Source organism: Drosophila gunungcola, chromosome 3R (genome assembly GCF_025200985.1).
Source record: "Drosophila gunungcola strain Sukarami chromosome 3R, Dgunungcola_SK_2, whole genome shotgun sequence".
NCBI lineage: Eukaryota > Metazoa > Arthropoda > Insecta > Diptera > Drosophilidae > Drosophila > Drosophila gunungcola.
This window is the reverse complement of record NC_069139.1, coordinates 5,772,526-5,798,991: the sequence shown is the minus strand read 5'-3', so window position 1 is coordinate 5,798,991 and position 26,466 is coordinate 5,772,526. Positions and strand designations below refer to the sequence as shown.

General features: G+C 39.7%; 2 protein-coding genes across 2 annotated transcripts; one reads left to right on the top strand and one right to left on the bottom strand.

Moving 5' to 3' along the window:
* The first annotated feature begins 544 nt into the window (after window positions 1-544).
* Window positions 545-24,491, top strand: LOC128256914 (uncharacterized). The gene is made up of 6 exons (XM_052987625.1): window positions 545-653; window positions 900-1,305; window positions 16,820-18,639; window positions 19,073-19,312; window positions 22,715-22,852; window positions 22,911-24,491. The coding sequence occupies exons 3-6, from the start codon at window positions 17,406-17,408 to the stop codon at window positions 23,189-23,191; spliced, it is 1,893 nt and encodes a 630-aa protein (XP_052843585.1). The 5' UTR covers window positions 545-653; window positions 900-1,305; window positions 16,820-17,405; the 3' UTR covers window positions 23,192-24,491.
* Window positions 19,374-25,984, bottom strand: LOC128256916 (protein NASP homolog). The gene is made up of 5 exons (XM_052987641.1): window positions 25,847-25,984; window positions 21,074-21,411; window positions 20,357-20,982; window positions 20,021-20,298; window positions 19,374-19,961 (listed from the first exon to the last, which is right to left on the bottom strand). The coding sequence occupies exons 2-5, from the start codon at window positions 21,388-21,390 to the stop codon at window positions 19,680-19,682; spliced, it is 1,503 nt and encodes a 500-aa protein (XP_052843601.1). The 5' UTR covers window positions 21,391-21,411; window positions 25,847-25,984; the 3' UTR covers window positions 19,374-19,679.
* Between the last annotated feature and the right edge of the window lie 482 nt (window positions 25,985-26,466).

Below are 26,466 nucleotides of genomic sequence, written 5' to 3'. Positions count from 1 at the left end.
GAAATGATAAGCAGAAAGCTTTAAGATTATTGTTTATCATATTTAATAAAAACTATGCTGGCTAAATAAATTTGAAGAAATATGTTACATTATAAAATATCATTAAATGTTTTTTTACCGATATTTGTTAGTTGTTTAATTTAATTAAATTGTACATTTGTATAATTTTCCATGCATAAACAAAATTTGTCTGTGGTCATTTCAATGATTTTTTGTGGCATCCGACTCACCTTAAGTCCTTTCCGTACGTAACCGGAAATGAATCACGTCGTACAAAAACTGAAAATCCAAAAAGGATAAAGAAAGTAAGCGGAAAACCCAGCAAGCGCGAAAAAAAATGCAAGCGGCAAACGAAAGGAAGGCAAAGCAACAATTCAGCCATAAAGGCAGTCATGTAAATACCGAGTCCCACTCAAATACACGAATCCGAATCCGAATCTGAATCTGAAAATAAAACTCACTCGAAGAGCCGAACGAAACCGAAACGAAAGGGGGCTCGAACGGCGAGTCCTTTGGCGGAGTTCCTTTAGTCCGTCCTCGGCTTTCGAGCGTTATAGTCGCGAGTTCGGATCAAAAGGACACTGGGCGAGTGCAGAGCCTTCAAAGTGGTACCAACAACAAATGCCTCAATATTACAGCCAATGCTAGAAAGTGTTAGTGCTTGATTTTAGCCAAGCCAAAAGGCAAAGAAGCAGTGTTGTGTAATCCCGTGAATTTTATTACTACCATTTAATCATGATTGAACCATTACTTCCTTATTTTATGTGACACACTTTAGTGTTAGTGTTGTTAGTTGACTTGGCTTAATGTCCTTGATGTCGCCGCCGAGTCGGAGTTACGCCCTCGTACAAACGTTTGACGCCAATTAAAATGTTTGTTCTTTGATGTTTCCATTGCAGGGAAATCCCAGCGAAATCATAACCAAAAATAAATATATTCTGAAAAGTTAAAAAAAAAGAAGACCAATGAACAGAGATAATAAGAAACAAAATAGTAAGCGAAAGGCGAACCAAGTTTGTAGCATACTTTTTTGGGTTTACGTCATGTTTGTCTACGCGAACCGCCATTTGTGCTTGTGTGCTTGAGTCCGCACACAAACACACACACCATTATGTCGCCTGTATTCGTGCCTGTCTCTGTGCCTGTGCTTGTGTTTGCATCGGTGTCTGTGAGCCAGAATGCATGCCAATCAGAATCAGAATCCTGAGTCCTGAATCCTGAATCATCGACTGTCCAAACATCGTGCATTGCTTTTGTCCGCCTGGGCTAATTAGCTGCAGGTAGCAGGTCCTTGTGCCGTTTTACGTAAGTGCCTCCCACATCCCACATCCCCATCCACCTCCACATTCCGCATTCGGCATTGCCCCATAAGTACCCAATTAAAGATTAAATACTACACACTCTCCTTTAACTAAGTGCCTTGCATTGTCTGTGTGCCGCCTACTCACAAAAAAAAATGTCATACCTTCGTCCATATTCCTACATATCCTTTCAAAATCCAGATCATGTGCACCACTCAAATACAGTTATCGACACTCGAGCTTAATTGAGGCATGCTGAATTTAAGTGCATGTTATTTAATTGAATTTTAGTTGTCTTTTTAGAATATTTATTGAATTTTCCGTAAGCCAAAAAATCGATTGAATTTCCTTTTTGTCATTATAGTTCAACCAGGACTGAAATTTATATTAATCTCATTTATAAGTGCTGAATTGCATTTGATTGAAACGAATTTAATTATAACTTTAGTGGAATATTTGATTATTAAAATATGATTGACTTGAAATACTTGAAGCTATCAAATAATTTTGAATTTAAAATTGCGTCTTAGCTGCGGAATATAATTTGATCTAAATTGCATTTAATTGTTCCATAAGTTCTTATTAAATTGAATGCTGAGTGTAAGATTGTAATTTCCTACACCTATTTATAAGCATGATTATTTAAACAATTTCCGCTCGCACTTACCCCCATATCCCCAACATCTCGATTTCGAGTTGGCCTTTTCCGCTTCCTGTCAATCTGCAAGCGATGGGAGCGATGGAAGCAACATTAGCGCTCGACTCTAGAGAACTCTATAAATAAATAAGAAATACGTGGTGGGGGCGGAGCACCTCTCACGATGGCATTTGCATGTCCTGCATGTCCTTTACCCCCTCGAGCGAGGGATTACCCATACGTCGTTTAATATGAAAATATAATTCGCTTTTTGTTGTGCCATGTCGTCTGTCCTCCGGACTTTTTCGCCGTGCGTGTGGCCAAGAGATATGGGTACGCGTGGTGTCGCCCACCAGATCCTGCTCCTTTCCACGCCACGGGGCACAAGGACCGCAATCAGCTAAGCAAACTCGTCAGATGCATGCGTTTTCCACCAGCCGAGCGACAAGCTCTTAATAGAACACGGAAAACAGCGGAGTGAGCTCACACCGATGTGGTCAATGCCCTCAAAATGTAATGGAAAATTTTCATAAAATTTGTATATTACTTACATAACATGGCAAAGCATGTGCTCAAATGAGTTACATTAAATGTAATACACCTATTATGGAAAAGCTACATGGTTTTAAGCAGAAAATGTAGAAAATTGACAGCTCTATGTTAATTTTTTAATTACCCAAATAAATTATATATGTAAATTTGGAGATAAGGAAAAAATAAATCAACACATTTGATTACTTCTTAAGTTTTGACGTCCATGATTTAAAAACTTTCTATCTAATGTCTTTGCTAAAAACAAAACGTTGTAAATACTATTCTAAGACTATAAGTAATTAAAAATATCTCTTATATAATTCAATACCGTCATTTCACTAATGCTATGTTAAGACAACAAAATTAAACGAAAACTAATTTCACTAATGAATGCACATAGATTTTGGTTTCCTGTTCCTTGGCTTAGAATTAATTAGAGATGTAGTCCTTTGAAGCGTATATCAAACAGCTGAGTGCAAGACTTGACAAGCGTGTTAATTTGCATAGCTTGCGACGTATTCCGAGATCGGATGACACATGAGCTGCATTAAAGTGAAATGTGCACTCAGAGCTATATATGCATTTAAATATTAACCGAGGCATACAATCATTTGAGCGGTACCCAGTAAATGTTGCTTTACGATTGCCGGAAGGTAAGCTCGTGTCATCGCATTGTGATAACTTTGATTGCGAATCCCAACATGTCCACATTGAACAGGAAATCGGAGCAGGTGCAAGGACTACAATGCAATCTACTCACACCTGCACATTGATCTATTCAGGGAACAAGCAATGTCAATCTGGCGGGGATGCCTCATCGCCTCCTTTCTCCTGTCTGCCGGTATGTTTTCCATGGAAAAGGGAAAAAATCGAAGCGTTTGACATGTGACCAACATGTCAGGGGAGTTGCTCTGGCCCGGCCTTGTGTTTTTTTTCCTCAGAATGGTATGGCTTGAATGCAACCAGCCAGCCATCTTAGACATCCAGCCACGAACGGGAATGTTTTAGATACTCCACACTGGCGAAAATTATTGTTCAAAATCTAAAATGGGGGGACTTCCCACTCCATTCCATTCTATTTTACTTTCCTAAACCAAATGTTCGTTATGCTACTGAAACTATTTCTATTTATTAAATTAACTTATATTGAGGGATTATTCCTAATCTTATTATTTTTCATCCTAAAATGTATAAATAAACGGATAGTTTTTTAAAGGAAATTTTGCCAAGACATCTTACTAATAGTGTTTTTTTTATCAAGTTTATAAGCTTTATTAAATTTCTGGTAATTTGTTCTGAACTTGGCACTGTTTTTTGTCTTTGCTAACTTTTTTTCAAATATTTTGCCTCCGTGCAGCTGCAACTTTGTGCATTGTGTGTGGGTCTCCAAGATGAAGACCTGTGGGGATAAGAGCAGAGAATCTTTGTATGGATACTCACACATTGCCATTGGCAATGGCTAAGGAGTGAAAGTGTGAGGCCCACATTGTGGCGCCATATCCGAGAACAGAGAACTCAGAACGGAGTGGGCTGGCACTATTTGTTGACGGTCTCGGCCTCCTTTGTCAGCCATTGTTTGACTCGCTGGCCTTGAGCTCCATTCCACATAGTCGAGTGCCACGTCACAATATTTTATAGTTATAGTGTGTTTCCCTTTGCTGTTGGCGTTTGTTGTTCACTGTCATAAGTTTACTTTGTTCGGCAAAGTGTTGCCTGACATTATATGGGCGCTATAAATAAATTAGCCACAAATCACTCGGTTTAAATGTGGCTAAGTGTATGTTTGGTGTCCAAACTATAGGCAGCATAAGCAATCGTTTCATGCTGGCAACTTTTGATTTATTGCACAACGTTGTTAGATGACATGAAAGCATTAAGACAGTAACAAAGAGCCGAAAACATGGCCAGTAATTGCTGTCAGCGGGGGCTTTTTCGGTGGGTGGTGACTTAGGCCATGGCCAAGTCAACAAAATATGGCCGTTCTTCCCTTTATTCTCCCTGACTTTTTTAAGGCTACTTTTTCTACACGTTCTTGGAATGTATACGTATTAAAAATTTGGCAAGACATGCGACATTTTTAGCCTTAATTTGAAAGCACTCACTGATGATAATAACAATGTTGAACTTTTCATTATGCAAAGTTAGCAAAGTCGCATTAATAATTCCGGCAAGAAGCAGAAAGCGGAGGACCATGAACAGCCGAAGATAAAGACGTTAATATATACGTATATACACGAATGACAATTTGCCATATCAAATTATGGCCATTCAGCGTCATGGGTGTGGCCTTATTAAATTTAATTTGCCCAAAGAATTTCATAAAGACATTCAAAATGTTCAAGAATAAGGTCAAAATGAAGACATTTCAAATATTTGACATATAAAAATAGATGTAGAGAAAAAACATTTCAAACTTTTAAAATATTTTATAACGTATTTTATTAAAGTCAAAGATTTAGCTAACAACTTTTTAATCAAACTCAACTCATTACTAGCATACTTTATTACTGCTATATCCATTTGAGTGATTTTTTCTTGGAATCCAGAACGCAAAGAAAACTTTTCTTTTCTTTCCCGCAAAACATTGAACCGCTATTTTTCTTTTTGTATTTTTGTGTAAATGTTTTTTTGTTATTTTAGACGAAAGGAAACTTTCGGGCAAAGCTCAATTGAAATGCGCATTTGGAAAATTGGCAAAAAACAAGTGCTGGAAATTCAATATATGATATATATAAAATATATATATTTGTTGGTGGATAGCAGACGGAAACTTTCTGTTTGCCAGCGCTCTTGAAAAATGAGCACAAACTCAAGCTCCTGACCTGCGTGGCAATACTATATTGGCCCACTAAGGGCTCCCAGGACTTGATAAATGGCCCGATTTGACTTTCAACGCGTAAACACAAACACACGGCACTGGCACACAGATTCTCACACCCACTTGGGGACAAACAAAAACAAACACTCGCACAATTGGCCAGTTGGTTATCTTAAATGCTACAAGTGCTTTGGAAATTGATTGAAAATACTATACTGCCTGCCTGCCAATTGATTGTCTCGATTTTGTGTTACACACTCTTTGCACCATTTTCCGCCTGCGATCCGAACATATTGAATAATGCAACGAAGCCAAATAACAAATATAGTAGCGCATATATATTCATTGCGTATACGCCCCGTCGACGGGCAAATAAGCACAATTGCCACGCCAATGGCTTAAATATTTAATTAAATTTCGTTTGAATTTCGTGCGGAATGAACTAATTGTTGCAAATGGTGCTTTATTTAAATTAAATTGTTTCCAACAGAGGTTAATGGATATTTATAACGGCCAAGAATTTCTGCAAAAGTCAAAGTGATGACATAATCCATTAAATCTCTTAGTATTCATAAATAATTTCAATTTTAAACAGAGCTAAAATGCTGTCATAAAAACAAAAATAAAGTTTAATGAATTTAAATTAAATTGCTGTGCGTTAAAATCGCTGGAAAAAGCATTAATGTTATATATTATTAAAAGCTCTACTCAATTTACATTTTATGCTCTACTTTAAAACCTCGAGCATGCTACAAAAAATTCGTCATTAGTGCGCATCTGAATCCGCTGGGAAATGGGTTAAAATCTACACAAATTGAGCCCCCTTTGGTATTTCAATTCTTTCATATGGACAGTTTCATCGATTTGTTTTACCAGGAAAACCACAACTCCTGGCTATTAAATAATTAAAGGTTGACGTCAATGCAGTCCTCACGCACACTCTCGTGAAGAGTCTTTATAGGGGATATATAGACCCCTGGGACATGCAAACATTTCGCTGATGTTTCCACTTGATTTGGTGCAAAACGACGAACGGAAAACCAAAACATACGAAAATAAAAACATTGAAATGACACACGCATGAGGACAAACCATCTGCTGGACCTCCCCCTTTTTGGGTGGGAAATTTCGCAATTTTCGAAATGCATTCGAGTGCACACAAATGTCAGGGTGAGCTGCCAGAACATGACTTGGCGTTATGACTGGCGCCTCAACAAGTTGAGAAATTATGCAAATTTATTCGGCCCATGGAGCCGTTTAATTGTTGTCTCGGCGGCAAGCGAAAAACTTTCAATTGCAACTTTGATTCGTTTTACGGACATCGGACATGCAAAAGTTAGAAAGGAACTTGCAGTTTGTAAACAGATCGATATTTAGCGATTACAAAGTATTTTCTTCCCAGACAATTTCATTAATAGCAACCTAGTGGCTTATACTTAAACAACAGCTTTCAAACCATGGCTTATGGCTTGCATAAAGTCTTTCTAACAAATGGTTAAAACAGCATATAAAGTTGCTCACTTTAGACAATCACATTGGCAAAACAAAATAGAAACTCATAACAATAAGCCGGATAAATGGATTTGAAGGTAATCTCATATATAAATCTGCTACAATTGTCATAAGAATGGGTTAGAATGAAAAATTGTTAAATTTGCTGTGAAAAAAGAATGTTTGGAATACGATATGAAGTACGTTTACATATATTTTTATGGGGATACACACATGTAGGGCAAAAGGACACTTTCTCTTTTGTATCATAACAGGGAAATATGAATATTAATGCGTTTACACTCGTTCAATAAACATGGTAAGCTATTCGTATTCATGTAGGACACGTACACTCACATTTTCATATTCATAGCAAGTTGTGTTGAGAAAAAGAGGGAGCAAAGTAACTCAAGTCAAATACAATTAGGATAAAGAGCGCAACATGGCGTATGAGCGATGTTATACGCTGGACTTCATTGCTGCATGTCGCTTTGAATTAATGTTGTGGCTTTGATTTTTGATATTGTGTGTTTGTCATGGAACTTAAAATTTATATAATAATCTTTTCTTGTTAACACAATAAACCCCAAAAAAGTGTTATGTTTTATGCGATTTCGGAAGTTAAAGTTAAGATTTTGGCCTTTAACTGTAAAACGTAAATTAATATTTAAAGAAACTTATATGCTTATGAATGTAAATTTCTTATAATTTCGTTATTATTATTATCATTTATTCAACAAACACTGTTCCATAAATGACAAATAGTAGTTGTTGGAAAGAGGAAGTCTTTAGGAAAGTAAACTAAAAATGCTAAGTGGCCAACCACAAACTTATAAGTATAAAAGTACTTGGAAGAAGTGGGTGTTGTCGGGGTCGCAGGACAATTCATATTTTATGGGATTAAGGTCCTAAGTCAACTGCGAAATTGCTTGCTGCCATCGATTTTCTTACGATGAAAATGAGGAAAACCCAAGCCGAGAAAAACAACATTTTTGCTGCATCACTTGCCAGCTGAAATATTTATAATCAATTTGACATTTTCGAGCGGCTTGGCATTGAACGAAAAACTTTCTGCGGAGTGCAAGCAAAGCATTTGGCCACCATCTAATCCCGTCCAGGGTTAAAAAAAAAGTAAAGCGGCATGTAGAGATGACAGTTTGAAGATTATTTGATTTATTCTTTTCCACCCAAAAAGGTTTTTTTATTTGTTCTTTCTAAGAATGCTGCAAATTCTATAATTTTTGTATGGAAAATAAATTTTAGTTATATGACTTTGAACATATACGCATTTTAAATAACAGGAAAGTCAAACAAATTATTGAAAGAAATTGTAGCACGTACAGTACAATAATTAAACAACAATAAATAGTATAATAAAGTAACAGCAAACATATAAAGATGTATAATGAAATAAAACAAATGTAAGTAAAAGCAATCATGATATAAACAAATCACTGCTAATAAACGTTTTAGGGAAAAGCATACAACATTTTACCAATTGTTTTTTCAATACAAAAAAAAACTTGCCATTGTAAGTCAATATTTATATTCATTTTAAATTTTTCAGTTTGATCCAGCATTGAAATAGTTTGCTGGCATCACTGACAAGTAGATAATAGCCACAAAAACGTGGAGAAAATCCCCAGGGGCGGGTCACAGAGCAACGCCCACTCCTCCAAGGTTTTTTTAATGGACGAGTGTAGGTGCTGGCATGATGATGCCGCTGCCAGGCTGTCTTGGCATGTCTTGACGATTGCCCCATAAATTTTTTAGATTGACCCGAATAGCAGAAGCCTTTGACATCATCACACGCACACACACACCCTCCCCCCTTTTACCAGCATATTGACAAAACTATTTCCCGGCAAAAGTTGTGCCAAGAAAAAAGGAAGGAGAAAAAGTTGGCATTCGAATGAGGGTTCATACCTTGACCTGCCCGAACTGCCTTGAACTGTAATGAGTTTGGAGTTGTCGCCGGGTCTTGAGCTCCTTATCAGCTTAGGTTGGTTAGCATTCGGAGAGCTGGAGAGGAAAATACGACTTCTGGCAGGGCGAGCAATATGAATTCAATTTATGCATTTTCGCCGCTCATAAAAATGTTCTCGTTAAGCAAAGTTTGGCAAACTTTACGACTTTGGCCTTGAGGTTGCCAGCCCCACCAGACAGTCACTGAAAAATCGCCGGAAAAATGTAATCTAGCAGGCGCCCCGAAAAAGTTATAAATAACCAGGGGAGGAAAAGTGTCAGATTGCCGGCAGGCTACGCCCTTGAATGCATTTATTCACCGAATCGCGTATACGCCGCGTTTATCGCATACACAATGCCAGCGAAAGTGGAGCTAAAGAGCTATGGGCAATTGGCCAAATCTCGGCCAGAAAAACTGGGCCATAGTGAGTTGGGAATTGCAATTGCCACAACTAATCCAGCCAACTGACATACACATGCATAATATAAATATAAAGCAATAATAATAATGCAGGCTGCAATTAGTGAGAGATTTCATATGCTCCCTCAACATTTTAACCTCGGCAACCACTTGAATAAATTAAATGCTGACCTTTCGCAGATCCCGACTCTGTTAATGGGGCCATGCATGAAATTTCATATTAATTGGGGGAGCATGTGTGTCCGCATTTGCGTTTTTGCTGCATGTTGGCATTTAGCAAAATTAACAGCTTTTATCTAGTTTTTCTCCGTTCTGGCAGCCCATTAATTTAGCGGAAGAGTTGGGTTTCTGTGACACTTGAGCCCCTTTGCACACGAACCGATGGCGGCAAACGCACACCAACTGGTAATGTCCTCAGCTATACTATACTCCTATATATTCTACTATATATGTCTGTGCGGCAAGGAATGAATTAATGACAATGCCAGGAATAAGGATATTTGAGTGCTGGTTTGTCCCTGCTATTATATAAATGCTTTCGGCCTTAAGTGCAATGAATTGTGATGGGAATTCTCATTATTGAAATGGGTAGGGGCTACTTGACCCTTAAATTTAATTAAAATTCCAAAACCTTTAATATGATTTATTGATTAAGTAGTGGTGCGGATCTAAGCTACATTAATTTGAAAGAGAATATAGTGACAATTAAGTTTTAATGACAAACATTTTTCAGGGTAGCATAGTTTATAAACGTTTTCAGTTATTTCAATACCCAGTCATCACCTCATCAGACAATCAATTTAGAAGCTCAAGTTTTAAGGACAATAACTTTTCCCCTGGGAATTCCCCCTACACTCGTTTTAATTTAACGCTATTTTGGCACTTTTCGCCTTCGAGTTACAGATGCTGCGATCCCCGTGGTGCGATTTATGTGCATAATTAGCAAGAAATTGCATAAGATTAGTTTTAATTAGTTGGGGCCACTTTTGGCCAAGGAACGTGTTGGAACAGCAGCTTCTACCAGAAATTCTAAATAAATAAGTTGCCTGCAGTTCACTCGTTGCCAGAAGCCAAGAAACTTCTGTGGGGCTACGGATTATTCCACTCTCCGGGAAAAGTGCAAGGAGCCGCTGGCAAAGGAAGTAAACAAAAACTTTTTCACTCGACGCCCGAAAAAGCAGGCAACGCTTTTCTAGTCGAGGTTGGCTCTTTATCAGAGATGACTGCAATTTATTGCAAAGCTGCTTTGTTATTAATTCACTGGCAGGTTAATAAAATTAATTTAAAAGCTTTATTGACATCCGATCTTCAAGTAGTATAATTTTAAGGTCTTGTGGCTTTAATCTGAAATCTGGAATAGATTTTTATGATGTATTCCTTTCAAAATATCAGAAAAATGGTTCTGCAGATAAGTGACGAAAAACCCGCAGTTTTAAGTCCATAACTTTTTTTAGAGACATCCGATTTTCAAATGGTATATTTTTAAAGTATTGTGGTGTTAGTCTCGGAAAATCTGCGTTTAAATCTTGGTTTGTAACAAAAAGTCGATTTTTTGATATTTTGATGATGTAACCCCTTTCTTAATTTCCGAAAAACGACTTAGCAGAAAAGTGACCAAAAACCTGCAGTTTTAAATCCATAACTTTTTTTACAGACATCCGATTTTCAAATTGCATATTTTTAAAGTAATGTGGCGTTAGTCTTTGAAAATCTGCGTTTAAATCTTGGTTTGTAAATTCGGGTCGATTTTTTGATATTTTGATGATGTAACCCCTTTCTTAATTTCCAAAAAACGACTTGGCAGAAAAGTGACCAAAAACCTCCAGTTTTAAGTACATAACTTTTTTTAGAGACATCCGATTTTCAAATGGTATATTTTTAAAGTCTTGTGGCTTAAGTCTCTAAAAATCTGCGTTTAAATCTTGGTTTGTAATTTCGGATCGATTTTTTGATATTTTGATGATGTTACCCCTTTCATAATTTGCGAAAAATGGCTTTGCTGAAAATTGCCCAAAATCCTGCAGCTCTTTACCCATAACTTTTCTTACAGGCGTCCGATTTTGATGTGGTATATCTTTAAAGTCTTGTGGATTAAGTCTCTAAAAATCTGCGTTTAAATCTTGGTTTGTAAATTCGGGTCGATTTTTTGATATTTTGATGATGTTACCCCTTTCTTAATTTCCGAAAAATGACTTAGCAGAAAAGTGACTAAAAACCTGCAGTTTTAAATCCATAACTTTTTTTAGAGACATCCGATTTTCAAATGGTATATTTTTAAAGTATTGTGTCGTTAGGCTTAGAAAATCTGCATTTAAACCTTGGTTTGTAAATTCAAGTCGATTTTTTGATATTTTGATGATGTTACCCCTTTCTTAATTTCCGAAAAATGACTTAGCAGAAAAGTGACTAAAAACCTGCAGTTTTAAATCCATAACTTTTTTTAGAGACATCCGATTTTCAAATGGTATATTTTTAAAGTATTGTGTCGTTAGGCTTAGAAAATCTGCGTTTAAATCTTGGTTTGTAAATTCAAGTCGATTTTTTGATATTTTGATGATGTTACCCCTTTCTTAATTTCCGAAAAATGACTTAGCAGAAAAGTGACTAAAAACCTGCAGTTGTAAATCCATAACTTTTTTTAGAGACATCCGATTTTCAAATGGTATATTTTTAAAGTCTTGTGGCTTAAGTCTCTAAAAATCTGCGTTTAAATCTTGGTTTGTAATTTCGGATCGATTTTTTGATATTTTGATGATGTAACCCCTTTCATAATTTGCGAAAAATGGCTTTGCTGAAAATTGACCAAAATCCTGCACTTCTTAGCCCATAACTTTTCTTACAGGCGTCCGATTTTGATATGGTATATCTTTAAAGTCTTGTGGCTTAGGTCTCAAAAAATTTGCGTTTAAATCTTGGTTTGTAATTTCGGATCGATTTTTTGATATTTTGATGATGTTACCCCTTTCATAATTTGCGAAAAATGGCTTTGCTGAAAATTGCCCAAAATCCTGCAGCTCTTTACCCATAACTTTTCTTACAGGCGTCCGATTTTGATGTGGTATATCTTTAAAGTCTTGTGGATTAAGTCTCTAAAAATCTGCGTTTAAATCTTGGTTTGTAAATTCGGGTCGATTTTTTGATATTTTGATGATGTTACCCCTTTCTTAATTTCCGAAAAATGACTTAGCAGAAAAGTGACTAAAAACCTGCAGTTTTAAATCCATAACTTTTTTAGAGACATCCGATTTTCAAATGGTATATTTTTAAAGTATTGTGTCGTTAGGCTTAGAAAATCTGCGTTTAGACCTTGGTTTGTAAATTCAAGTCGATTTTTTCATATTTTGATGAATTTCTTAATTTCCGAAAAATTACTCCAGAAAAGTGACCAAAAACCTTAAAGTCTAGGTACACAACTTTTCTGTTCTATATATTTTTCATCAAGAAATGTTGATATCAAAAGGTTTTACGTTTAAGGGATGTTGAATCTTACAACTCTGCGAGTAATTTGGCATCTCTTCTCACAAAATCCTTGGTCCTCCTTCGCTCCAGTTCCGACTCCGTCTGTGGCCAAATGTTCGCGCATTATTTTTCATTTGCATTGCGTCATTTGTACAACGAGGGAGCTACCGAAGGAGGAACAGCAGTTGTTTGGCCAGGAGCCACTGTCTGCTCGGACTGGTAATTTATGGTGACCCCTATGGGGCGGAGAACTTCGTTCGTCGGAGTTCCTCCAGCTGTTTTTACCCCCAGTCCGAGTCCGACGTAGTTGATTGCCAAGGCGACCGCGAAACGTTGCCCGGGCAATAACAATAACAATTCAGACTTTAAGCTGTCACATACGTTTATATGGTTGGTATCCCCAATCAAGTGCTGCTTTTAATTGCCTGCATAAAAAATAAAGACATTTCCATTCCCCCACCAATTGTTGCTCGGAAAAGTGGTGCAAAAGTTGCAGATACGGGCAGAACATTTGTGGTTGGTCAGGTAAAATGACAGTGTTTGTGGTTCCCCCGAGAAATATCGGTTAAAGTTCATATGTCTTCGGACAACTATAAATTCCCAATACTCGTCTATGTATCTACCTTTTAAAACAAGTTTACAACAAATGCTATTGCTCGCACGAAACAACTTTGGTAATGAAATTCTTTGTGAATGAAGTATGATAATAAATAATAGAATTAAGAAAATATTTAGTAAGTTAACTTAGTTATCCAGAAATGCAGACGGATTTTAAGAAATCTTTTAAAGAGAACTCTTTAATAAATATACATTTTAAAATATTTTAATTAAGTCCTTAGGACAAAAAAACGGAACTTAAAAATTAAGCAAATTGTTGGCCGAAGTTTATGTTTTACCTAGTTAGTTAGTTTAGTTATCTAGTAAAGCAGGCGAATTTAATAACAAAATTTTTTAAAAGGAGTTTATTAATAAATATGTCTTTTAAAATATTTTGTTCAAGTTCTAAGACTAAGGTCCTAGGATCTTAAACGTGACTTGGCTGTTCGCCAAACGAGCTCAGCCAAGCGAACATTAAATCCAATACCCGTTTTATGAAAAACTTTCGACTGGGCAAACATTTGCAAAAGTTTTCCAGCGCTTCTACTTGAAGACTTCTTGTTCGTCTTTTAGTCGTTGGAAGTGTAAACAGCGCCTAAGTTTGCCCCGCAACTATAGCGACTATAGAAACTATATCCCGCTTTTGTGGCGAACTCCATACACACACTCACACTCACACTCACACACACACACACACACACACACACATACATATTCCAGCATCCTTTCGTCGCTTCAAGTATCCTTATTTGGCCGCTGCACTTTTCGCCAACTTTTCTACAGCACTCACGTACACACAGCGTTGCATCAGTGATGGATGTGTGCGTGTGGAACGTGCCGCCGGCCAATTGTATTGCATAAGTGTGCGGCATTGGGGACACTACACAGGGAGAAAAACCATCCCAAAGCTTAGTGGTATTTTCTTATAACAAATAATTATACAGTGGCTTTTAAAAAATATATTTAATTAAGGAATTTAATATTTCTGTAGGTACTAAATAAAAATACAAACTTTAGGAATTGAATATATTTTCTTAGGTGTGCTGAAAAAATAGATGTTAAATGACATTCAATGGGGTTTCTAGAAGTTTGTTACGATGTATTAATTTGAATATTATGATTTTAAATCAACGCCATTATAAGTTAATTTATACTTATAGTTTATAAAGTTTTTTTTTTCTAGTCGTGTTCAATTGAATTTATCGTTTTATAATAAATCATTTAAAATAAGAATCAAGCAAGAATCATTTTATTTTCAAAAATAAGTTCTTTTGGTTTGCCACGAAGTATGGAAAAATGATTTAGTTCAGGCAGCTAAATTTAATCGTTTTTTTCCCCGTGTGGGCAGTTTTCAGTCGACTGACTGCGAATGGAAGTGCTGAACCGACTGTCAAGTGGCCATCTCATGGCGTAATCAAATTATTTCTGTGCCTGCTCTGCCAAAACAGATTGCTCGCCCGACTCCGGCTCACCGGGGTCATCATGCGTGTTAATTAATTCCAGATGCTGCGGCTGTGGCTCTGACCCACTGACCAGACTGACATCAGGAGGCACGTGTGTGTCTGCCGATCAATTATGCTAACGAGGGCCTGCAACAGCGTCGGCAGTCTCTCCTTTCGTTTGCATTAAAAATTAAACAAACTAGAGCAAATGTGAGCTGGAATGTCAGTGGAAGCACGTGCCTGGCGACTAAAATCAGGCAAGGTGATCTGGGATGACTTGCAAATGACTTTTGCCTTCTCTCAATGTATGTGGCGTGAAGGCGTTGCTTAAAGCATTAGAAACATACAGGACAAGTTCACCCTTAGGAAAAAGAAATTTTTAAGGCGAAGTTTTTGAATTCTGAAATAAACTATTATGTTTTTTAAATACATTTTCTTTGGCTTATTTATTAATTTAATATGTGTAACCAAATATCAAGAGAATAATAAAGGAAAAAGCCTTGTATAAAACTAAATTTTATTGTTTCATTTTTGATTTTGATTTATGATTTTTTTGATTTATAACCAAAACTATGTATTATGGTTTACCAAAATTCCCAAATTAAAGTTTATTTGTATAACATTTTGTTTAAAACATTTGCTTAATGTAATAATATTTGCTTAATGTAAACATATTTCAGTTGTAATTTATTTTTTATTGTTATTTCTAATATAATTGTTGTTTAAAAATATAAATCATTAAGACTTAGGTTTTATTTATTTAATAAACCCCGAAAAGACAAGTTAATTAGTTAAAGATAATCAATATTGATAGTTATACTAACAAGAAATCAAACTAATTGCCTGTTTAATGAAAGTCTTAATTTAATGCTCTAAAACGTATAAATTTAATTTTATTTAAAATTAATCTCATTAAAATTTAAATGCTAAATGGTCATTGAATTATAAATGCTTATCCATGTGTAACCAGAATGCACCTAAATGCTGTAAATATGTGCAAATAATTGCTTTAAAAACAATGTTTAACATCAGTTTAATTAAATTCAGAGAGAGCAATTGCCACAGACCATTCCTGGCCTAAATTGTTATAATTCTCTTGCACAAAGCAAATGAAAAAGTTGAATTAAAATTAAAATTCACTTCGGCCACAAAGCAAAGATGGACAATACCAAATGCTGACCACAAAAGCGTCCCAGGAAAGCTAGGCCAGATGTGGCCTAAAAGGGAAACTGGGTAAAAATGCGGTTGGCCTGGGGCCGCATAAACATCCGCATATGAGTGGCGGTGTTGCTAACCTCTATCTAACATTACACCTGCTGCACTTTGGTACTTTGGATGGGTGGTCGGGCACAAGAAGCAAATTGAATTTGCCACGGGGCGGATACGGTATGAGGGTAGCGAACCCCTGGGCGTATACGTAATGTGGGTGTGGAGCCACGGATCTGACCGTCGGCAGTCGGGCCACCGGAAATCCGCCGGGCGCTGGCCCATCCTCATGTAATATGCAACAGCCACTCCGTACTCTTCCGCCGTACTGCTCTTCCGCTCGCCGGCAACGAGTATGTGGCCGGATTCAGGTCGCACCGAGCACAATTGAATCCTTCGGCCATTTCATACACCACGCCAATTCAAATTCAGCTGAATATTTGGCACCAGGAGTTGCCAACTATGAACTTGGATTAGATTAAACCCGTTTGGGGGGAGGTCTATTTGGAATTTTAAATGCAATTTGGGTTTATCAGGCGTAAATTCGCTGGTATTTTCCAGAGCTGCGCATAATTTGCAATACTTTAATCTGTATGTAAAATTAATATACAATTTCAAGAAATTTACGAATATCAAGTGCGATTAGAAATGGAAATTCCTTTATTAACTTGGCTGGTAACTGATTATTTAAGATACTATGAGCAAATTTGTAAAGCCATCTATAAGGATGGGTTGCGAATGTCTTGTACCGCACTGTAAAACATTATAGTCATTATAGTGTACTGCATCCTGCTGCTTTTGCACATTAGATGTTTTAGTGTTTGTTATCATCGCACCTTTTTGTAGAACACTCCTTTCTATACCGTCTTTGTTCTCGACTCTTTCTATCGATTCTCCTTTAAACTCATGTTGTACATTTGTTTTCTTCTACTTTCTTTCTTTTTATAGCTTCAAGCTAAGCAAAAACGTAGTAACTGAACAAAAGAAAAAGCATCCAAAATCAAAAGTCAAAATCAAAACCCAAACCAGACAAACATAAATGTAAATTGGTATGCAAAATATAAACTGAACAAGCGTTGTCGATGCAACAGCTAAAAACAACTACAGTTAAAAACTAATACAAGAACAACAATATAAACAACAGCAACAACAACAACAACAACAACAAAAGCAAGCAACAACAATAAAACAGAACAGAGTTACAGCAAGAACAAGAACAACAACAACCGCTGCTAGTAGATATTATAAATATATATACAACTAAAAAAAAAACGTACAACATTATGTAATATTAACATTTTTTGTCGAGGCACCCAAGCAAAGTAATATTTTGCAACGTAGACTCTTAGGCGTGGCACACAAGAACACAACAGCAACATCTACAACATCTGCAACATCAGCAACCAGAGCAATAAATATACAACATCCATCCGAAACCGCAAACATCCAACAAACCACCATCGCCACCGCCACCACCACGAACCACATGAGCCTGAACAAGATCAAGAAGCGGGACGCGAGCGACTTATGACTGATGCGCTCCAAGGGCAACGTCGGCGTCGGCGTTGGCGTCGGGGTCAATGTCGGCGTCGCCGTTGGCAGCGGCAGCCGGTACAAGGTGACCGCCCGCTGTGTACCGGAAGTGAGCATCACGTCGCCAACATCCGGCGCCATTCAGCCCCAGCCACAGCCACAGCCGCAGCCCAAGCACTTTGCCCTGCTACGCAGTCGCTCGCAACCGTCACCGCCGACGTCGTCCACGTCTAACAGCCTTTTCTCCACGCCAGGCGGGGCCACTCTGGTCGAGGAAGAGGATTTCAGCTTGGCCAGCGGCAGTGGCACAGCCAAAAACGTGCTCCAGCGCCAGCTGGCCACCACCATCCATCAGGAGGATCCGGATCTGGAGCATCCCGTGCAGCAGGACCAGCACAGCAAGTTGCCTGAGCCGGCGGAACCGCCCAATGAGCTCACTCCGCTGGTGGAGGAACCCAATTCCATAGCACCAGCGGCAGCAGCAACAGCAGCGGCACATCGCTACAGCCACAACTCGAAGACCACGCGCTCCTGGCCGGTCATCTATCGCAATCCTCATCACTGCGACTACGAAGCCTTGTACGTGCAACAGCAGCAGCAGCAACAGCAAAGCTTCAAGCAGAACTGCTACTCCAACCAGTTCAAGCAGTCCATCGTCTACTCCAGCAGCAATGAGGAGCTCCAGGGCGGCGAGCCAGTAGCCTCCAGTTCGGGCGTCGAGAACCGCCAGACCACGTGCTACTACTTCGCGCCCAGCCGGCACAACAGCATTTACGAGCACCCCTCCTCGGTGGTCGGAGGATCCCTGCAGTTCGATAATCCCACGACCACAGCTGCGGCGGCGGCCGCCGTCGAGAGTCTGAGGCGGAGCAACAGCATCCTGCTGCGCCAGAACAGCTGCGCCAAGGTCATCCAGCGTCGCGGCAGTGGTAGCGGCTCACCCACCTCCCTGGGCTCCCAGATGGAGGGACTGGGCATGGGCATGGGCGGCGGCGGAGCGGCAAGCGCCTGCTGCTCCAGCTGCTGCATGGGTCCGCCTCCGGTGCTCTTCCTGTTCGTCACCCTGCTGATGACCACCAGCGCCACGGCCATGCTGTGCGCCGCCATCATGACCGACCACTGGGAGCACGTGACGTGGGACCGCAACAGCCTTGATCGCTACTCGAACCGGTCGGGTCTGCACCTGGAGTGGCTGCTCGACGACCAGGTGGCCATGCTCAAGCCGGACAAAAGGGGTAAGTCATTAGATTGGATAAAACTTTGAAAGTTTTGAAATATTTGTGTTTGCAAATTTTTCAAAAATATCTTTCTAATTAAATTTCAAGTCGATCCTACAACAATTGACAAAGATATAAGCATTTAAAATAAGGTCTCAACTCAAAATTTTAAACGCGTTTTTCTCGATCTGGCATTTCGAAATCGGTGACCAAAATAATTAGAAAAAAATTGTTTTAAAGAAATACACTTTTCGGAAACTGACAGGCTTATTCATTACATAATAATTAATTTTTTTGACCATAAAAACAATTGTTTGACCTAAAAATGTTAATTCTCAAATACCCTGTTAAAAATGATTATTTTCATAAATCCTTTGATTAAAGACTAGTTTATATGCTATAAAGTAAATCAATCATATTCAACCTCTCAATTTTCATATACCCAACGCAGCCGATCATCGCTTCCGGCGCGACTCCGTGTTCCTGGTGCCCATGCACGGTGGCATCTGGACGCTGTGCATCGACCTGCCCATTCAGCAGCTGCAGGAGCTGCGCCGCAATCCCAAATTCCCGCGCGGTGCTCCGCCGTGTGTCAACTACCTGGCCGGCTCCATGGAGAACGCCCGCGGCGAGGAGCAGCGCAACGACTGGCAGCACAGTGAGTCACAGGTCACTCTGCAGCCGCATCTGAGTACGTATCCGGGGGCAGCCCGACTGTGAATCCAGTTCCACTCCAGATCCACCTTCCGATCTAACTTTCTTGGGGAAATCTCCCGTATTTATTGTTTACACTTTTTGCCTTCCTTCTTCGTTTTTTTCGTTTAATACAAAACATTATTTTATGTACGCACTTAGCACTAATTGTGATTGTAAACTTACAGACTTACAGAGAGTTTTGGTAGAAAACAGCAAACAAATAGCATAAATAGGATCGAGGAATATAGGACAGTTGAATGGTGTTGAATGCGTGTGAGTGTGGTTTTAAGTAGCTGATGTGTGTGTGTGTTGGTTGTGGTTGTGAGTGGGTGTGGTGCCATTGGGCAACTGGAATGTCCGCCCTAAACAGCGGCCCTTTTGGCCGGCGAGCACAGAGCTTCGGCCTCCGAGCTGGGCTCCTCGGGCTTCTTGCGCTTGATCAGATGTGTTATGTCTGTGGGCTTGGCCGAGCTGCTGCTGATGGTCGACGAGGAAGAGGCCGCCGCAGCGCCTTTGGAGGATGACGACGAAGAGCTGGCGGCACCATTGGCGGACGACGAAGACGAGGAGGAAGCAGCAGCTGCATCGCCACTGCTCATTGGCTTGATGTAGCTGTCCAGGGCAGCTCGCACCTCGGCGATGGTCTAAAAGTTAATCAAATTGAGTAAAGGAAAATATGATTGTTTAATTGGTGAACACCCACCTGAGCCTGCATCTCTTCTATCTCCTGTATCTTGGCCACAATCTCCTGTTTGGTCTCCTCCAGATCCAGCATGTTGCTCTTGTCCTTCTCGCTAGGCTCGTCCTTGCCCTTGATCTCGGCAATTTCCTCCTCAATTAAGGTGCTCGAGTGTCGCAAGGCTGTCGCCCCCTCCTTGTTGAGCTGCTGCATCAGATAGGTCAGCCCAATCTTATAGTGCAACTCGGCCAGAGCACGTCGGTTCTTGGTGGGCAGCTCTCCATGGATTTTCAAGGCTTTCTCTGTAAGGCAAGTTGATTAGATTCGACTATAAAACACAACATTGGTTTGCTAACTCACCGTAATCCTCGCGTGCCGCCTCGAGTATGCCGTTCTCAAACTCAATGTTGGCCAGCTCCGTCTGAACTTCGGCCAAATATGGGAGACCACTGAGGCCCTGGCGCGTAAAGATCTGGGCAGCCGCCTCAAGGATCTCCCAGGCCAACTGCAGACTTCCGCTAACTCCCTCCTCCTCTTCTGGCTCCTCCTCACCGGCGGCACCTACTCCGTTCGAGCAACTAGCTGTGACTTCACCATTCGATGTGCTAGGACGTTCGTCATCGTGGACGGCAGCTCCTCCGCCGCCATTGCTACTGCTGACCTCATCAACGCCAGTGGGCGCCTTCTTGGCGTTCTTTTCATCGGCCTGAGCTTCGGCTTCACCGGTGGAATCGGCCTCATCGGATGTCTCCTTGATGCTGTCCAAATCTTTGCCATTTGTGCTGCTCGCTCCATTTGCGGCCTCCTTGGACTCTTTCTTCTCCTCCTTTTTGTCCTCCTTAAGGTCCTCCTTCTTGGCCTCTCCATCTTCTGGGGCTTCTTCTTCGTCGTCGTCCACATCCTCGTCATCATCGTCGGCGGCCTCATCAGGCACGTCAATCACTTTGTTCTCATCCAGGGCCATTGCAATCAGCGCTTTGGCATAACTATAAAAGAAAAGATTTGAAAAGATTAAGTTTTTTATATAGAATTTTTTAGATATTTTCTTAAACAAAATATTAGTTTCGTCATACTCACAGCAGCAGGGGCTGTCCCAGCTCGTCGGCCAGCTCTCCATAGACCTCCTCGTACAGTTGGCACACCTGGCTAAGCTCGTCGGCAGCCTCGTCGTAACTCTTCACCAGGAAGTTGCGCGATCCCTGGCTGAACAGCTCCTTGCCCTTGAGTATTTTCTCAGCACGTTCCTGCTCGGCCTTGCCGGTTCCTTCTGTGGACACTGCGGGAGCATTGTCGGGTGTTGTATCAGCGGCCACGGGCTCCACGGCCACTGTCTTGCTGGGTGATGACACATCGGCGGCGGCCGTTGTAACCATAGCTTCGGCTTCAGCAGACATTTTTTGTGATCAAAGGGAGATCTGTGGGAGAAAATATAGGATTGAGCATGAATTTTAGATATAATACTTTATACAGATCGTAATATATATTATAAATATATTAGTAATACAATTTGTTAGCTCACAGGAATCCTTGTTACGCACCAATTTCGACTTTGTGGTCACAAGCTTTCTATTATTTATTCTTCACTTTCCTGCGCATCTTAAGTTTATATACCTGACTATAATCCCCTCATTCCACAATCCAATCTCCCCCGTAGGTTGAGCCCTAGACGTCACTTTCGATGTATGTAGAAGACCACGAATGTTAATTTTTTTTATAGAAATTCTTCTTAATTCTATTTATACGCAACAGAACCACCACCGGCTTTGAGCACCACCCACCGTCACCTGATTCACCTCGATTCATTTCACTTGGCTTAAAATTTTAGCTCCAAGCTGTCGCACATTTCACAAGTCATTACCGCAAATCCCATTTGCAGCAGCTCAAAGATGTGGGCGCCCACAAATCCTCGGAGGAGCACAGTAGATAAAAGAAAACAAAAGCAGAAGCCAGACACCAACAATGGCCAGAGGCAGGAACAGGAACAAGGATTGTCCTTGTAGCGTCTATATAAAGTAATTACCACAGCAGCAAACCGAGCTTGCTGCCTCCAGTTTTCTATATTGTCAATAATGGTCCACTGCTCCCCATGCAGTTTCCATGTCCCCGAAGATGAAACATGTTCGTGTCAGAGTTGCTTGCTCATGGCAGTAAACTAAAGGCGGACGGGGGATCGGCTTTGGGGGCTTCCAATATGGGTCACCGTGTGGCTGGCTTCCCCATTCTCCACTTCCTGCCTGCGTTCTAAAAATCGCAATTGCCACTCGGGCTTTTTGCTGTACTTTTAATGGTGTTCCTGTGGTACAGAACACATGCACCCACATGGGATTTAATTGCTGTGGCGCTATTGGGTAATTGGTTTTACAGTTGCCCAGATTGTGAGCGGAAATTGGAGTGCTGAGCTGGGCCACAATGAATTTACGGGCGGCTGCACAACGTGCGAATAAAATGGTACCTATACGGGGAAACCTACAGAGGGACGACCTCTTTAAGCTGGCTAAAAGGATGCAGTTCCAATTCAATCCAATTTTGGGAATAAGTTTATTGTTTTATCAAATATAATACCATTGATCATTACACATCTGAACTAAGCTTTCGCTTGCCATCCTCTCCTCATCCTACACCACTCTGTAAAAAAGGTCCCCACTTAAGCGTTTTTGTATTCCTTAATCCAAACCTATTCCTAAACAAAATTAAACATTGATCTGTGATATCCCATAGGAATGCAAAATCTCTCCATATCCTGCTCATTGGTCTGCCTCATCATTCTGGGCAGTGCTGCTCTTGTGGGAGCCTTTGGCGTCTGCCAGCGCCAAATCAGCGCCATACTGATCACAGGGGTGATGTATCTACTGGCGGGTAAGTCTGTATTTAACCTATTTTTAGATCCCTTAGGTTTAATTGTCTTTTTACACAGCTCTATTTGCCCTCTTCACGCTGATGATCATCCACTTCAAGCGGCAGCAGGGACGTCCAATGCTGGACAGCGACTACGATGGAACCGTGGATGGAATTGTGGCGCGACCAGGAGGAGTGGCCATTATGGCCAAGCCGCTACTGGGGGCACGCATCTTCCTGACCTCTTGGAGCCTTGATCTCGGATGGGGCGGAGTGGTGCTGTGCGCCATCACCTCCGTTCTGTGGATCCTGCTCTCCAAGATCATGCGGTACAATCCCTTCTCGGCGCTCATGATTTAGCTAAACGCCTTGCCGCTCGGCGTCTACGGAGCCAGCTACGGAAGCCTGGGCAGCTGCGAGAGCTACGGCAGCTACGGGAGCACCCACTCCCACGGCGGCACCAGTAGTGGCGGCAGCTCCAGTTTCCTCCTGGCGGCGGTCTCGTCGACGCGGCAAGCGGAGCACCGGGGCAAGGGCAAGTACATCCTGTAGGCAATGCCCAGCCCTGCTCCGAATTCACTTTCAAACTAACTGGATCTACAACCTTACTCAACTTATTTGGGAAAAGCTTCCGAAGGCATAAGTCTTGTAATATTTGAGATATTTGTAAAACTTGTATAATTTAGAAGACCATTACAAACAAACTTATTTCTAGCTTATTTAATGGATTTATCTTAAAGAATTTGAGAATTTTAAAGGTTTAAAGACTTTACATTACAAATTGAAGACCTTCGGAAATGCAACCCCTTACTCCTATGTAAACCTTCATATTAGTTAGCTATGTTGGAAATGTACCAAACTAAAAACTCAATTGCCTTGTTCTTTATATATACACACACACAAATTATACAACTTAAACTTGAACTTATTCTTATTGTACGATGTACTTAACTTATCTTAACTTAACCCAATTGTAAATTCAATTTACACTCTATATTTACAAGTAAACCTTTTTGTATACATTCGATTTGACTCTATTTCTACACCACTCTAAACACCCCACTAATCCTAGCTACATGAGCATGTAACATGTAAAATGTGAGACATTTATTTACACTAGACGAGCGAAATGGGAATCATAATTCCAACAAAAGGCTTTGGCTTTAAAGGGCTTTCTAGTAACAATTCGCTTGCGTAGCGTTAATCCAGCCCAAAAATAGTTTTTTGGGTGTGCCAGTTGCTTGAAATTAGACAAACTAACTGGAGAAATGGTGACATACAGATGTCCGAAAATCAGGTAGAAAATAAAGTAACAACTGCTTGGAATGTTTATAGAACAGCTTGCTTGGAGAGGATTAAATCGTGAGATGCCTCAGCTAACGCTTAGTTTCCCCGATTGAAAGCCATCCCTCCAGTTGGTTTAGTAGAATTTTAGGGCTTGTCACAACAGCATAATGAATTGTACAACTTTACGAGCACTTCTGGAGCTCCAGGGGTACAGTTTAAATACGAGCATAATGTAATGAGATCATTTAGTGCTTTAGAACAAATGGTTTACAAAACGTATTGTACTTGTATAGAGGCCACCACAAACCGAACAATATGCTAGAAGATTAAAAAAGTATTTTTATGCAAACGCTTTGCCTTAAAACAAAACAAACAACAAAAACAAGAACAATTTATTTAAATACAAAAAAAAAAATTTCTTTTAAAAAGTTTACTTAACGTGTTTATATCTTTATACGGTCATCAGGTAAGTGCTAATAGATAATAATACTTCTTTTGGCATTACTATGTCATTCCTGTGCATATCCAGATACAATTAAAATTCTTTTGTGTAAATCCCAATGGTGTCTATTAATAACCGATGGGCATACATTTATGAAATTTCATGTAGCTTTAAATTCTGTAAAAATTGTATTGCGAATTATTGTCAGCCGGGAAGGTTCATTAACATTTGCGGAGCTGCTGTGAAAACAAATTAAGCAAACATGCAAATGAACTCGCAAAAAAATTGGCGAGAAAACGCAACACTTTCGCGAGCTTTTGCAGGAGAAATACAAGGCCCTGAGAATGAGAAAATGAGGATCAACAACTAAGCCGAGGAACACACAGCTGCTAATAAGAAAATGACGAGGAAAAACAACATGTGTGTACTTTGTTTTCCCGCGCTCAAAACAATTACAAAATTCACACTCAACTCGGAGGCCCAGCAACAAATTGCGATTACAAAACAAGCAAAAAGGTTCATTCACCTGTATGTGCGTTGTGTCTGTTTCGCTCTTTTACGCGTTTATGCGAAGGCACAATTCGAGAAAATCGGGGAATTAGTGATAAGTCTGAGCATAAATGCTACTTAGACAAGACGAATCATCTTATGTTACAGAAGTTAAAGGATAATAGGGCAAGTTTTTTTCAAATTTACTACAAGTGAATCCAAGTGTAACCATTGTCTTTTGAATATTACATTCCCATTTTGGACGATTTTTCTAGCTCAAAATATTTATTAGCAGATAAGTGCAATTACCACAAATACCATACATATTTAATATATAAATTAATTGCAAATATAGCACGCGTATAAACATAGTAAGTAATAAATTGTTGGTAAAGGCAAGAGCTATTAAAAACACGATCAAAACGAATGTCGCGTAAACGCTTTGCAAAAAACAATATGCTTGTGTGTGTGATTGCCCGCCATTCGCCCGCGCCAACAAACACACATACACAGACAGACACGGACACCGTCACCAATACTTCACCAACACCGGCACAAAAGCGCAATTGGCCATTTAGGTAGCGCAAATAACCACAGCACGTTTCGCATATTTATAGCGAAACAGAAATTGCGACAATTAATTAGTGTTTAGCACAAAAAACATGGCAGCAAGGGAAACAACAAAACAAAACGGGCCAAAAAGAAATTCGCAAATTCGCGTGTCGCTGTTTTGGCTGCGTTTGTGTGAGTGTGTGCCTGCATCGGCATTTAACTGTAAAAATTGAGCTTAAACTTACTTGTTTCTCGATTTTAAATATTGCTTTCAAAGCAAGGGGCAGTAAAACCAATTGATTGTCGTTTAAAATAACACTTTATTTAGTGTAAAACCGCGAAAATGCAAATATTCGCCTATAAAAGTTACAGATCCCGCGAAATGCTGAAGAAATTCGACAATGTGACCGCACTGCTGGCGCTTGAATTTGCCGTTATGTTCGCCAAAATATACCACTAATATACTAAACATGGCCTGCCAACTTTGTTGAGCTGGGCGGTAACCAATGATAGAGTGTTAACACTGTTTATTAATTTAAAGTCAGCGCCACGAAAACACATTACTTATAAAAGTAGAAAAATATTTACATACACAAATTTTGGTACCTAATGAGACAGCATATTCAAATGAAGCGCTTTTTTAATCTTATGTACCATTTTTGATATTTGTTGATTTCCACATCTTTTTGATGGATATTTTAAGAACATCTATGACATAGTAGTTCCTTTAATAAAATTAATGCCTTACATGCCTTATAACAACAAATTTAAAAATTGGTTTACGTTAAAATTTTTTGTCGTCCGATGAGCTGCAATTTCAAAAGAAGAATGAGGTTTGACTAACCAATTTTTAAGAACACTAAAA

What these genes read in the sequence shown, in the direction of transcription:
- LOC128256916 (XM_052987641.1), bottom strand. Translation starts at nt 21,390, where the DNA reads ATGTCTGCTGAAGCCGAAGCTATGGTTACAACGGCCGCCGCCGATGTG. An exon ending in CTGGGACAGCCCCTGCTGCT is followed by an intron (nt 20,983 to 21,073) that starts GTGAGTATGACG and finishes TTTCTTTTATAG; the next exon opens with TTATGCCAAAGCGCTGATTG. An exon ending in TAGAAGAGATGCAGGCTCAG is followed by an intron (nt 19,962 to 20,020) that starts GTGGGTGTTCAC and finishes ATTAACTTTTAG; the next exon opens with ACCATCGCCGAGGTGCGAGC.
- LOC128256914 (XM_052987625.1), top strand. Translation starts at nt 17,406, where the DNA reads ATGCGCTCCAAGGGCAACGTCGGCGTCGGCGTTGGCGTCGGGGTCAAT. An exon ending in GCTCAAGCCGGACAAAAGGG is followed by an intron (nt 18,640 to 19,072) that starts GTAAGTCATTAG and finishes TACCCAACGCAG; the next exon opens with CCGATCATCGCTTCCGGCGC. An exon ending in GGTGATGTATCTACTGGCGG is followed by an intron (nt 22,853 to 22,910) that starts GTAAGTCTGTAT and finishes CTTTTTACACAG; the next exon opens with CTCTATTTGCCCTCTTCACG.